This window comes from Loxodonta africana, chromosome 26, assembly GCF_030014295.1.
Source record: "Loxodonta africana isolate mLoxAfr1 chromosome 26, mLoxAfr1.hap2, whole genome shotgun sequence".
In the NCBI taxonomy this organism is placed as follows: domain Eukaryota; kingdom Metazoa; phylum Chordata; class Mammalia; order Proboscidea; family Elephantidae; genus Loxodonta; species Loxodonta africana.
Window position 1 is genome coordinate 1,346,218 of NC_087367.1, and position 14,038 is coordinate 1,360,255.

At 48.8% G+C, this 14,038-nt stretch overlaps 1 protein-coding gene across 4 annotated transcripts in view; it reads right to left on the minus strand.

Moving 5' to 3' along the window:
* REL (REL proto-oncogene, NF-kB subunit) overlaps positions 1-13,460 on the minus strand; it is a 50,002-nt gene extending 36,542 nt beyond the window's left edge. For 3 of the 4 annotated variants that reach the window (XM_064277002.1, XM_064277004.1, XM_023557191.2), the window contains exon 1: positions 2,092-2,956. In XM_064277002.1, the coding sequence (XP_064133072.1) occupies positions 2,092-2,131 (40 nt within the window). In that variant the 5' untranslated portion in view covers positions 2,132-2,956. Of the gene's footprint in view, positions 1-2,091; positions 2,957-13,166 lie in introns of those variants that run through there. The other variant, XM_064277003.1, reaches the window with a different exon arrangement.
* Positions 13,461-14,038: the final 578 nt, after the last annotated feature.

Genomic DNA, 14,038 nt, shown 5'->3' on the forward strand with positions numbered 1-14,038 from the left:
GCATCTGACCCAAGCCACGGTATTTTCAACCGCATCATATGCATGTGAAAGCTGGACAATGAATAAGGAAGACCGAAGAAGAATTGACGCCTTTGAATTGTGGTGTTGGTGAAGAATATTGAATACACCATGAACTGCCAAAAGAACGAACAAATCTGTCTTGGAAAAAGTACAACCAGAATGCTCCTTAGAAGCAAGGATGGCGAGACTGCATCTTACACACTTTGGACATGTTGTCAGGAGGGATCAGTCCCTGGAGAAGGACATCATGCTTAGCAGAGTACAGGGTTAGCGGAAAAGAGGAAGACCCTCAACGAGGTGGATTGACACAGTGGCTGCAACAATGAGCTCAAGCATAACAACGATTGTAAGGATGGCTCAGGACCTGGCAGTGTTTCGTTCTGTGGCGCGTAGGGTCGCTACGAGTTGGAACCGACTCGACGGCACCTAACAACAACAACAACAACATTATTTCAAATGCTTTTTTGAAAACATTGACTTAAACAAGGGCCTTATGGACCAGTGAACAGAAAACAAATTCTTAGACTACAGAAGACAGGAAAACATAAACAAAATTCAGAATAAAGTCATGACAAGAGCAAAACAGGAGTGCCTCATTATGTCAGAGGGAAAAAGAGTGAATGAAGCAAAAGGGTGGGGAGAGAGATGGGCAGGGAAGGGAAAAATCCAGGACATTCTAGGGAAAGGGAACTGTGTGCCCGAGGTGTGGCAGCAGGGAAGGGTCTGTTACAGAATCACCGGTGCAGGTTCCCACAGGAGTGCAGCAAACGTCACTCTTTACAAAGAGAACTGATAGCCAGAGCACACAAGGGGGTTTGGATCTTATTCCAAGGGTGCCATGAATCAGTGCATGTTTCTAAGCAGGGGAATCACATGATTAGACAGGCATTTCGGAGTAGGAATTCTGGTGGCAGTGGACAGACTGAAGAGAAGAGCTGAGAGGCTATTACAACAATGTGGACAGGGGAGGGTGTGTCTGAAATGATAGCAGTAACTGGGATAAGGGGCTATTTAGAAGACAAAAAGGGCAGTACTTGGGGACTCAACATCAGGATTACTGATGGCTCCAAGGTTTCTACTTTGGGTCACTGAGTAATGAGTTATTACTTTACGTTTAGTTTTATCCTCTTGGGCTCAGACCCCTTGTGTTTGAACTTACCACCTCTGTGTTCATTCAAAACACAAAGGCCCGGAAATGTCCATCGACAGATGAATGGGTAAGCAAAATGTGCAATGTGATCCTGCTCGGCCACAGAGAGAAATGCAGTTCTGCAATGTGATCCTGCTCAGCCACAAAGAGAAATGCAGTTCTGACACATGCCACAACACGGATGAAAATATCATGCTGGGCGAGGGAAAACCAAATGAAAACCCTCTTGCCATGGAGTTGATTCCGACTCATTGTGACCCTACAGAACAAAGTAAAGCTGGCTCCATAGCGTTTCCAAGGAGCGGCTAGTGGGTTCAAACCGCTGACCTTTTGGTTAGCGGCTGAGCTCTTAACCACTGCACCACCAGGGCTCCTGAGCGAGACAAGTCATAGGAGAAATTCTGTATGATCTTATTTATACAAAACGAGTAAATGTATGAAAAGCAAAGGTTGTTAGTGGTTACCAGGCCTGGGGAAAGGAGGGCTTCTGCTTAGGGGGCGCTGAGTTTATGTTCATGGTCGGGGAACATGGTCGGGGAACAATCTGTGCAGCAGGAAGGCTGCAGGCAGTGTCACTAAACTGTACATGAGGAAACTACTGAAGTGGGAAAGGTTTTCTTGTGCGTATTTTCACCACAATGGGGAAAAAAGAAGAAAAAGGACAAAGGGCCAGGGAATACAGATTTTAACCCAACCAGGTTCAAAAGGCTTATTTCGATTTTACTGAAAAACAGACAGGAATGCAGATGAGTATATCTCATACTAAAATATTTAACATCTTCATATATCCTTGTAGGAATATTTAAGGGGAAGTACATTTCCTCTAAATAGCTGATAAAATCAACACTATCTTTAAAACTGTATCTTCAATATTTACGTGGTTGAACTAAAGGCCAAATAAATCCCTGCCCACTACTTACTTAAAGGGTGTCTGGATAAGAAACTGACACTGAATGACATCACTACCGGTAAAGGGCTCACTTTTGGGGAAGGGGCCCTGTGAATAAAGTGCTGGCTCGGTGAGCACTCCCATCTCTCAGTGGCTAATACACTTCTGTAAACCAGATAATGCAGTTACGGAAAAAGTCTGTAGGTAAAAGAACAAAAAAGCAATTGCTGAAAAGATTTTAAAAAACTTTTAATGAAATAAATATTACTTATCATAGACTATCAAGCACTCGAAAATTTCTGAAATCTATTCTTCCTTTTACAGAAGCTCTTTATTGGTAAAAAGTCTCAGAACCAAGTAACAGATTCCCCCGGCTAGAAGTAACCTCCTCTCCTCAAAGCTCCCATAGTATTCTGCTTTATGACAACTGTTCCAAGTGACTCCAGTTTAGGGAAGACACCTGTCTTATTTCTTCAGGTTCCTTGAAGGTGGGGACTGTGTCTTACTCATTAGTGCCTTGATATCTGTTGAGTGAATGACTGAAACTCTAAAGTTAGATGTTTTTGTTTGTGAACGTTACTTAAACATTACAGGGAATATGCAAGTGATTGGTCAGACTTTCCTTACTTGACTCCACCACTGTGGAAACAGAAACAGCGCTCTGTGGGCACTGAGCTGCAACAGTGCTACACCTTCATACTTTCTTATACCCATTCATACTGTGATTTCTTTAACTGTATTTATGATTTTTAAAAACAGCGCTCTGTAGGCACTGAGCTGCAACAGTGCTACACCTTCATACTTTCTTATACCCATTCATACTGTGATTTCTTTAACTGTATTTATGATTTTTAAAAACAGCGCTCTGTAGGCACTGAGCTGCAACAGTGCCACACCTTCATACTTTCTTATACCCATTCATACTGTGATTTCTTTAACTGTATTTATGATTTTTAAAAACAGCGCTCTGTAGGCACTGAGCTGCAACAGTGCTACACCTTTATACTTTCTTATACCCATTCATACTGTGATTTCTTTAACTGTATTTATGATTTTTAAAAACAGCGCTCTGTAGGCACTGAGCTGCAACAGTGCTACACCTTCATACTTTCTTATACCCATTCATACTGTGATTTCTTTAACTGTATTTATGATTTTTAAAAACAGCGCTCTGTAGGCACTGAGCTGCAACAGTGCTACACCTTCATACTTTCTTATACCCATTCATACTGTGATTTCTTTAACTGTATTTATGATTTTTAAAAACAGCGCTCTGTAGGCACTGAGCTGCAACAGTGCTACACCTTCATACTTTCTTATACCCATTCATACTGTGATTTCTTTAACTGTATTTATGATTTTTAAAAACAGCGCTCTGTAGGCACTGAGCTGCAACAGTGCCACACCTTCATACTTTCTTATACCCATTCATACTGTGATTTCTTTAACTGTATTTATGATTTTTAAAAACAGCGCTCTGTAGGCACTGAGCTACAACAGTGCTACACCTTTATACTTTCTTATACCCATTCATACTGTGATTTCTTTAACTGTATTTATGATTTTTAAAAACAGCGCTCTGTAGGCACTGAGCTGCAACAGTGCTACACCTTCATACTTTCTTATACCCATTCATACTGTGATTTCTTTAACTGTATTTATGATTTTTAAAAACAGCGCTCTGTAGGCACTGAGCTGCAACAGTGCTACACCTTCATACTTTCTTATACCCATTCATACTGTGATTTCTTTAACTGTATTTATGATTTTTAAAAACAGCGCTCTGTAGGCACTGAGCTGCAACAGTGCTACACCTTCATACTTTCTTATACCCATTCATACTGTGATTTCTTTAACTGTATTTATGATTTTTAAAAACAGCGCTCTGTAGGCACTGAGCTGCAACAGTGCTACACCTTTATACTTTCTTATACCCATTCATACTGTGATTTCTTTAACTGTATTTATGATTTTTAAAAACAGCGCTCTGTAGGCACTGAGCTGCAACAGTGCTACACCTTTATACTTTCTTATATCCATTCCTGTTGTGATTTATCTGTATTTATAAGTTTTAAAAAACCTCCCAGCTGTAAGGTTTACATCATACATCAGTGTAACGCACCAGTTACTTCCTTCCTCAGGACCCTGCACTGAACTGCCTACCATTCTTCCTTAAGATAAAAAGTTCTGAAATTTAGTCATCCATGAAGTAGAAAAAGGCAAAATATAAATCAGGGAGTTGTAGAAAAAATGAGTACTTTTAACTAAGATTGTCTCAAATCCCTAGTTTTGAAAAGCATTAAAATGTCTTCAAAACAGCCTAAACAAGTCGATTTTCTGTATTTTTCTTTAATCAAGATTGCAAAAAATTTAAATTGGCCCCTATATTCTGAACAGTAAAATGTTACTACAGAATAACATCTGAAATATACCGAACGTGTTTGCAAGATATATTTATGCTTTTTTTTTGTACTCTTAGGCAAAAAAGGGCACTATTTTTAAACATAGTGGCCTATAAGTTGAGTTTTTAAGATTAAAAAGATAAATTATTCTGAAATAAAAATAGCTAAAAGTGGATCATAAACTGTCAAAAATAGATACATTATTAATTAAAAAACTTACTGTTAGAATTAGAAATCAGCATTAAATATACAGTGAAAAAATACTAATCCCAGCAGTTACAATTATAAAACCATTTTAAAGCACTTTTCCATACATTTCTCATTTGATCCTCTGAATGGCTTTGATCTTCATTTAAAAAAAAAAAACCACAGGAATTACTGTTCCATCTTATAGATGATAAAACTGAAGTTCAAAAATGTTAAATGACTTGCTCAAGGGCATATAATTAATAATAGAGCCAATGCTACAAAATTACAAAAAGTCATAAGAGAAAGAAGTTGTGAATAACATTACTTAATATGACAGTTGGGATCCAGGATCAAATTCAAAAAAACAAGCATAAAAGCAGCTGAGGGTAAAGTCACAATAACTGATAGCTCACAAAAAACCGCAACCTAAAACAAACCCACCCTAGCTGAAGAAGATACTGCACCGCGGCGCAGGCCCACAGCACTTAGACCCAAGGAGATGCCCAGGGCAGACTCACACTGTGGGGCTCATCAGAACCACCCAGGTACCAGGACAGACTCACACTGTGGGGGGCCCATCAGAACCACCCAGGTACCAGGACAGACTCACACTGTGGGGCCCATCAGAATCACCCAGGTACCAGGACAGACTCACACTGTGGGGCCCATCAGAATCACCCAGATACCAGGGCAGACTCACACTGTGGGGCCCATCAGAACCACCCAGGTACCAGGACAGACTCACACTGTGGGGCCCATCAGAATCACCCAGGTACCAGGACAGACTCACACTGTGGGGCCCATCAGAATCACCCAGATACCAGGGCAGACTCACACTGTGTGGCCCATCAGAACCACCCAGGTACCAGGGCAGACTCACACTGTGGGGCCATCAGAACCACCCAGGTACCAGGACAGACTCACACTGTGGGGCCCATCAGAACCACCCAGATACCAGGGCAGACTCACACTGTGGGGCCATCAGAACCACCCAGGTACCAGGGCAGACTCACACTGTGGGGCCCATCAGAACCACCCAGATACCAGGGCAGACTCACACTGTGGGGTCATCAGAATCACCCAGGTACCAGGACAGACTCACACTGTGGGGCCCATCAGAACCACCCAGGTACTAGGGCAGACTCACACTGTGGGGCCCATCAGAACCACCCAGGTACCAGGGCAGACTCACACTGTGGGGCCATCAGAACCACCCAGGTACCAGGGCAGACTCACACTGTGGGGCCCATCAGAACCACCCAGGTACCAGGGCAGACTCACACTGTGGGGCCATCAGAACCACCCAGGTACCAGGACAGACTCACACTGTGGGGCCCATCAGAACCACCCAGGTACCAGGACAGACTCACACTGTGGGGCCCATCAGAACCACCCAGGTACCAGGGCAGACTCACACTGTGGGGCCCATCAGAACCACCCAGGTACCAGGACAGACTCACACTGTGGGGCCCATCAGAACCACCCAGGTACCAGGGCAGACTCACACTGTGGGGCCCATCAGAACCACCCAGGTACCAGGACAGACTCACACTGTGGGGCTCATCAGAACCACCCAGGTACCAGGGCAGACTCACACTGTGGGGCCCATCAGAACCACCCAGATACCAGGGCAGACTCACACTGTGGGGCCCATCAGAACCACCCAGGTACCAGGGCAGACTCACACTGTGGGGCCATCAGAACCACCCAGGTACCAGGACAGACTCACACTGTGGGGCCCATCAGAACCACCCAGGTACCAGGACAGACTCACACTGTGGGGCCCATCAGAACCACCCAGGTACCAGGACAGACTCACACTGTGGGGCCATCAGAACCACCCAGGTACCAGGACAGACTCACACTATGGGGCCCATCAGAACCACCCAGGTACCAGGACAGACTCACACTGTGGGGCCATTAGAACCACCCAGGTACCAGGACAGACTCACACTGTGGGGCCCATCAGAACCACCCAGGTACCAGGACAGACTCACACTGTGGGGCCCATCAGAACCACCCAGGTACCAGGGCAGACTCACACTGTGGGGCCCATCAGAACCACCCAGGTACCAGGGCAGACTCACACTGTGGGGCCCATCAGAACCACCCAGGTACCAGGACAGACTCACACTGTGGGGCCCATCAGAACCACCTAGGTAGCTTCTTCAAAACACTCGCGTCTTGCGCTCACCCGAGGCCTGCTGAACAGAAATGGAAATCTTCAAGGGCAAAGCCCAGACACATGTTTCTGAAAAAGCCTCTGAAGGCACTTCTAACACACACTCCTGCTTATGAAAACACCGACCTAAAACAAAGAAGTGGTAACACCAATCACATACCTAGAGAAGGTACACAAAAATTCAGGTACAAGTATGGGCTGTATCATGAATAAAACAGGCCGAGCAATTCCAGCTGGTTCTAACTCCTCTTTCTCTCCCAGTTCAGCAAAACTTATCCAAACACAAGCAAGGGAAGAAGACATTAGTACAGGGATAGCTTTCAATCGCTCTCATTTATTTAAAAGGTAAATTGTTTGCAAAATTAATACTTTAGCTATCATCAGAGACATGTTTCTTGCCCACACCAACACACCAACGTGCCACCGCACAGTGGAGAACAGCGAACTGCAAATCCCTCACACAGCTACTGAGACCCAAAGGAGTAAACGGAGCTAACAACACACTTTCCCAAATATCACCTTTACTCACTTGGGAGAAAATGAAAAGAAGATCTGTTCCTATTTCCTCAAACCTCGGAACCCAGTTAAGTCATGCTGATGATCCTCTTTACCTTAAGACACAGGTAAGTTTTTCCACTTCCTTCTAACCTAGTGAACAAAACTTAGTCACTATGTCTTACAAAGATAAAACTGCATTCATTGAATAAAAAGTCAAAGAACATTCAAGCCTACTACTCCTGTAAGGCAGAAAAAGACTACCACAGGAGATGCAAAAGAAGTCAAAGAATGACTGATGTCAGTCAAATTAGCAAAAGGACAGATTGTTGAACTGTCTACTAAGTAAATTTTTAGGAAGAGAAGAGACACTGCCTCCAAATATCTACTCTGTTTAAATACACACAAAACCACTTCAAATTGTTCAAAAGTAAATGGGCATTCTTTGCTTAAAAATTCTTGAAAGACGCATTTCTATCATCTGGTCTAGTTTATTATTATTGGTTTTATGTTCTCATAAAATTCTGGAATCTTAACCAGTAACCAGTTGCCATCGAGTTGATTTCGACTCATGGCGATCCTATGTGTGTCACAGCAGAGCCGTGCCCCACAGGGTTTTCAATGGCTGAGTTTTCAGAAGCAGACTGCCAGGTCTTTCTTCTGAGGTGCCTCCGGGTAGACCCGAACCTCCAACCTTCCTTTTAGTTAGCAGCCAAGCGTGTTAGCCGTTTGCACCACCTGGGACTCCTATAATCAAAGGGTACCTAATGTTAAGTGCTAAGTGTCTCTAAGGAGCCCTGGTGGCACAGTGGTCAAGAGCTCAGCTGCTAACCAAAAGGTCGGCAGTTCGAATCCACCTGCCACTCCCTGGAAACTCTACGGAGCAGTTCTACTCTGTCCTATATAGCGTCACTATAAGTTGGAATGGACTTGACGGCAACAGGTTTGGTGTTGGTAAGTATCTCTAGTGACTCACGTTTCCTAGAAGTCTGAGTCCCAAAACAGCTCCACTCAAGAAGAATTTTATGGGGCATGCATCACCTCATTTGTTCCTCACAACAAGCCTTTGCAGTAGATACTCATTCTGTGTGTTTTTCTGATGACACTGAACCCATACATCACAGAATAGCAGAACTGGAATAAACACCAATCTAGGTCTACCACAGCTGAAGTCCAAGTTCATTGCAATTGTACCAGGCTAACCGAATCAGGCCTTAAGGAAGAACCCAAGTTGGGAATTTTCAGGTGAGTATTTGACCGATGGATGCACCAAAGGCAAACAAAAGATGCAGTAAAAGATTTTGGCAGTAGAGATCCCACTACTGTGGGGGGAAAATATGAAATCCTCAGAAAACTTTTTAACTATCAGAATGCAAAGTAGGTAAACATTCAAAATCTGTCCCAGATTGTTCAGGCATTCTAGTAAAAACAGATCGCAGGACCTTACTGTTTTAAAAATAAAAGTACAGAATATCCAGAAATATGAATTTCAGCGAAACAGTGACTATTTGGGACATGTTGCAGTATACTAAGAGACTACTTGTTGCTTATCTGAAATTTCAGTCTAGCTGGGTATCCTGCGCCTCATCCGGCAAACCTACTCCTGATCCCAAACAGCTTGACTTCTGCATGAGTATAAAACCCATACACAGCTCAGATGTCGACTCAACAAAGTAGGAAGGTGTGTTAAGGTCATATGCCTACAAACACATCATCTGTAGAGAACACAGATGAGAGGATGTTGGAACAAAAAGAAATTCTGAGTCCCTTAGGTTGTGTCTCAGAGTCATCACGCACACCACAGACGTTCCTAGCCGTGATTCATCTGGTTCCTCCCTAGTCATTTGATTGACTGTGTCTGTCATATACAACCTTCATTCTTTTACACCACTGTGATCTCTGCCTTTACGTGGTTTGTATTTCTGAAACAATATACAGTCTTACTAAAAAAGAAGAATAAAAGTCATTTGCTTTAGCTACCCATTCCTAACTTTCAGCTCTATCATTAAAGATAAGCTGCATCATATCTACGTCCATTTTTTTTCTCTCACTACAGAGGAAAAAATAGATCTCTCAAAATTTACACTACAAAGAGTTGGTAAGTAATGTGGTTTATGAAAACAATTTTTTCATGTACTTCCTATTATTATGTGACTTAGCAGAATTATACCAAAGAAAAACGTGAATAAAAACGAATCATCTAACATTTACAACACGCTTTACAAAAGAAAGTACTAGTTTATTAGTAAGCACGGCTATGCATCTTACAAGGATGCTTTGCTCTTTTTTACTGGAACAACAGCAGGTTTTGAATTCAAACACAAAAATAACTGATTTTACTTGTATTCAAGAGAACAGAATCATACATACAAGAGTAACGGCTGCCTAACTGGATACCTTAGACAGATTTGGGGACATTTTTCCTCACAATGCCTATCCTAATTAGGCTGGAATTAAGGTCTAAAAAAAAAAAGGGGCAATGAAAAACTGCTTAACAGAACCAGAGCTGTGAAGTCCCTATGAAATTATGATATGTTACTTTTATGTTATATAGACCACATATTCAACTACACATATCTATTTACATATGACATCCGGTGAGAAATGAAGAAATGGTCCCAAAGGTTAGGTAGTCAATAAAAATACTTCTTGAGGTTTTAATACTACCTTTTTTTTTTTTTTTTACTACAAACAGAATCTAAACCAGACAATGAATTAAGACAATTTTTTTTTTTTTTTTGGTTACACTTTCAGTTAAATTACCATTTTCAAAGTATGGCTGGGAATTTATGATTTATTTTGTGAATCTTTTTCTCTATGTAAGGCTTTTACAACTGTTTAAGGGAAATAAACTCCTTTAAAAAAATACTTGCCCAGCAGTTTTCAAACAACTGGATTACATTTTAAAATAACATATTTTAAATAGTCCTATTTTAATCTAACTCGTGAGACAATGTTAAAAAAAAAAAGTAAGATAATCACTTTTCAACTTCCAAACCTCCAAAACTTTAAAAGTTTCCTCCCTCCAGTTTAGGGAATTCTTAGTCCTCATAACAGCAGAAGATATAATGTCATTAAACAAATTTAAATTGCATCACATTTTAAAATCATGTGGGTCTTAGAATGCTACTCTATAGAGAATTAATTTTTTTCTCTTGCAAGAGTTAGATCACAATATATTCATGCAGTAAATTAGTAAAGTTTGATTAAATCGACATCAGGCTGACCTTTTCCTTGTAATGCTTGTCATTCTTCACCACTTCCATAAAACATCTTTCTGATAACCAATAAATTAACCAAATATTTCAAAGTCATCTTTGTGCTTTTAATCTAAATGTGCTTTGAGTTTATGAACTTAGAACATTATCTGAAAGTTCGGGGTCACTGAAATGGGTAAAGGGAAAGTGGAGAGTTTTAAACCATATTTGTGTTCTCACAAGAAAACCACAAAGACAAACTGAAATCAAACGTCACATGAAACACCCCTATTTCCTTTTCAGCTTAGAGTAGTGGCTGCAGCACTGTTCTGCTCAACCCTTTAAAAAGATCCTTTAAGTTTTCTACTTCCTCTTCTGTTAAGTATCAGCCTGGACTTAGGGTCACGGAGCAGGGGGTTGGGAGGCGGGGTCAAGCGTAAACCAACGGGTCTCCAGTCCCCTGGCCTTGCACTGCAGACGCCCTCGCCCACCCCACAGCACCCCCCCATCCCGTTCCTGCACGGCAGACGCCCTCGCCCACCCCACAGCACCCCCCCCATCCCGTTGCTGCACGGCAGACGCCCTCGCCCACCCCACAGACCCCCGGGCCCCGTTCCTGCACAGCAGATGCCCTCGCCCACCCCACAGCCCCCTGATCCCGTTCCTACACGGCAGACGCCCTCGCCCACCCCACAGACCCCCGGGCCCCGTTCCTGCACGGCAGATGCCCTCGCCCACCCCACAGCACCCCCCCCCCATCCCGTTGCTGCACGGCAGACGCCCTCGCCCACCCCACAGACCCCCGGGCCCCGTTCCTGCACAGCAGATGCCCTCGCCCACCCCACAGCCCCCCGGACCCCGTTCCTGCACGGCAGACGCCCTCGCCCACCCCGCAGCCCCCCGGACCCCGTTCCTGCACGGCAGACGCCCTCGCCCACCCCACAGCCCCCCGGGCCCCGTTCCTGCACGGCAGACGCCCTCGCCCACCCCGCAGCCCCCCGGACCCCGTTCCTGCACGGCAGACGCCCTCGCCCACCCCACAGCCCCCCGGGCCCCGTTCCTGCACGGCAGACGCCCTCGCCCACCCCACAGCCCCCCGATCCCGTTCCTGCACGGCAGACGCCCTCGCCCACCCCACAGCCCCCCGATCCCGTTCCTGCACGGCAGACGCCCTCGCCCACCCCACAGCCCCCCGGGCCCCGTTCCTGCACGGCAGACGCCCTTACCCACCCCACAGCCCCCCGGGCCCCGTTCCTGCACGGCAGACGCCCTCACCCACCCCACAGCCCCCCGATGCCGTTCCTGCACGGCAGACGCCCTCGCCCACCCCACAGTCCCCCGGACCCCGTTCCTGCACGGCAGACGCCCTCGCCCACCCCACAGCCCCCCGGACCCCGTTCCTGCACGGCAGACGCCCTCGCCCACCCCACAGCCCCCCGGACCCCGTTCCTGCACGGCAGACGCCCTCGCCCACCCCACAGCCCCCCGGGCCCCGTTCCTGCACGGCAGACGCCCTCGCCCACCCCACAGCCCCCCGGGCCCCGTTCCTGCACTGCAGACGCCCTCGCCCACCCCACAGCCCCACAAAGCCACCGGCAGGCGTCCACTCCCGAGAGGTGAGCCCTGCAGAAGCTGCAGGAGCTGGTCTGTCTCCAGCCGGCGCTTAAGGGCTTGAGGTCCGAACCCCCTTCCCTCCTGCCCCAGGGGAAAGCCGACCGGGAGGGGGGCACCCGGCTTCGCCCTCGGATGTGCTCTCGGGGCGCCTTTCCGCCGCGACACGGGGGTCACCTGGGGTGGAGGCACCTGGGGTGGGGTCACCTGGGTGGCAGCTCCCGGCGACACGGGGGTCACCTGGGGTGGGGTCATCTGGGGGTCAGGTCACCTGGAGGGCAGCTCCCGGCGACACGGGGGTCACCTGGTGACACGGGGTGGGGTCACCCGAGGGGCAGCTCCCGGCTACACGGGGATCACCTGGGGGTGGGGTCACCTGGAGGTGAGGTCACCTCGGGGGCAGCTCCCTGCAACACAGGGGTCACCTGGGGTGGGGTCACCATGGGGTGGGGTCACCAGAGGGGCAGCTCCCTGCGACACAGGGGTCACCTGGGGTGGGGTCACCATGGGGTGGGGTCACCATGGGGTGGGGTCACCATGGGGTGGGGTCACCTGGTGACATGGGGGTGGGGTCACCCGAGGGGCAGCTCCCGGCGACACGGGGGTCACCCGGCGACATGCGGGTGGGGTCACCCGAGGGGCAGCTCCCGGCGACACGGGGTCACCCCGCTGCTGCTCTGAGGCAGGAGCCACCATTTCACCACGAATCCCCCCGAGAACCCCCGTCTCCCTTCCGACCACCGCCGCCCCGATCCCAACACCAAGCCGCCGGCAACTCCTAAGGTTCCAGCTGCAACAATGGGACCCAACTACCGAGCGAGCTTGTCACTTCGCACGCAAATCCTCAAGCAAGTCACTTTTCAAAGGGCGGACGGTTTGCCGGCTGACGCGATTTTAAAGACTGAACGCGCCGCGGCCAAAGCCCGGCAGACCGAGAGCCCCCGAAACCCGGGTAGCAGCCCCGGGGCGACCTTTGCCCCCGACCCTGCCGCGGGGACCTAGGCCCTCGCTCCCCCCCGGGAACACTCACCGGAGGCCATGGTTCCGCTCACCGCGCCGCCCCGCAGGCAGCTCCAAGCGTCCGGGCCGGACGGCGCCGCGGCCAGGGAGCGCGTCAGTCAGTCAGCCGGTCGCGGCCCTCTGCCGCCGGGACCCCAGTTTCCCTGGCCACTCCCGGGCCCTCCTCCTCCTTCCCGCCCTCCTCGGCTCTGCGGCTCACACCTTCCCACCTCCTTAGCTCTCGCGCTCCGGTCAGCCGGCGTCGCCCGTCCAGGGTGCCGGAGCGCGGTGGGAGCCGAGCGCCCGCCCGCGGAGAGGCAGGCAGCCCGGCGGGAGGGGGATTTCCCGCCGCTGACGTCGGCCGCTCGCCACCGCGTCCTCCGGGGGCGGGGGGCGGGGCCTCCGGCGGCCCGCGCGCGTCCGCACGCCCCTGCGCCCCGTGCGCGCGCCCGCCCCCGCGCATGCGCCCCCGAAGGGCTGCGGGCCGGGGGAGCCGGGAGCGCAGGATCCTGGGGAGCGCAGGGGACGCCGGGAGGCGGAGGTGCGGGCCGCGCGCTGAGGCCGCGGGCCGCCGAGAAATCCCCCTCCTCCGGGTTGTTCTGCCGAGCGTGGTTTAAAGTTCACAGGCGGGTGGGAGGGAGCGGTGACGTCGGGAGGCCGGCCTGCCGGGGCGCTCGGGGCGGGCCGGCGGCTCGGGGGAGGTGGGCCTGGGGTTTTCGATCGGTGCTTCCCCCTTTTCCCGCTTTCGTACATGCAAATGGCCGCCCCCGGCCGGCGGTGAGGCGGCGCGTCCTGAGGCGCCGCTGGGGGGTGCGGCCGCGGCCGGCGCCTCTGCTCTCCGTGCGGGATCTTCGTTTGCGTGGGGCTCCCCCGCAGCCTGGCTTCCCCCTCTGTCTTTAAGCT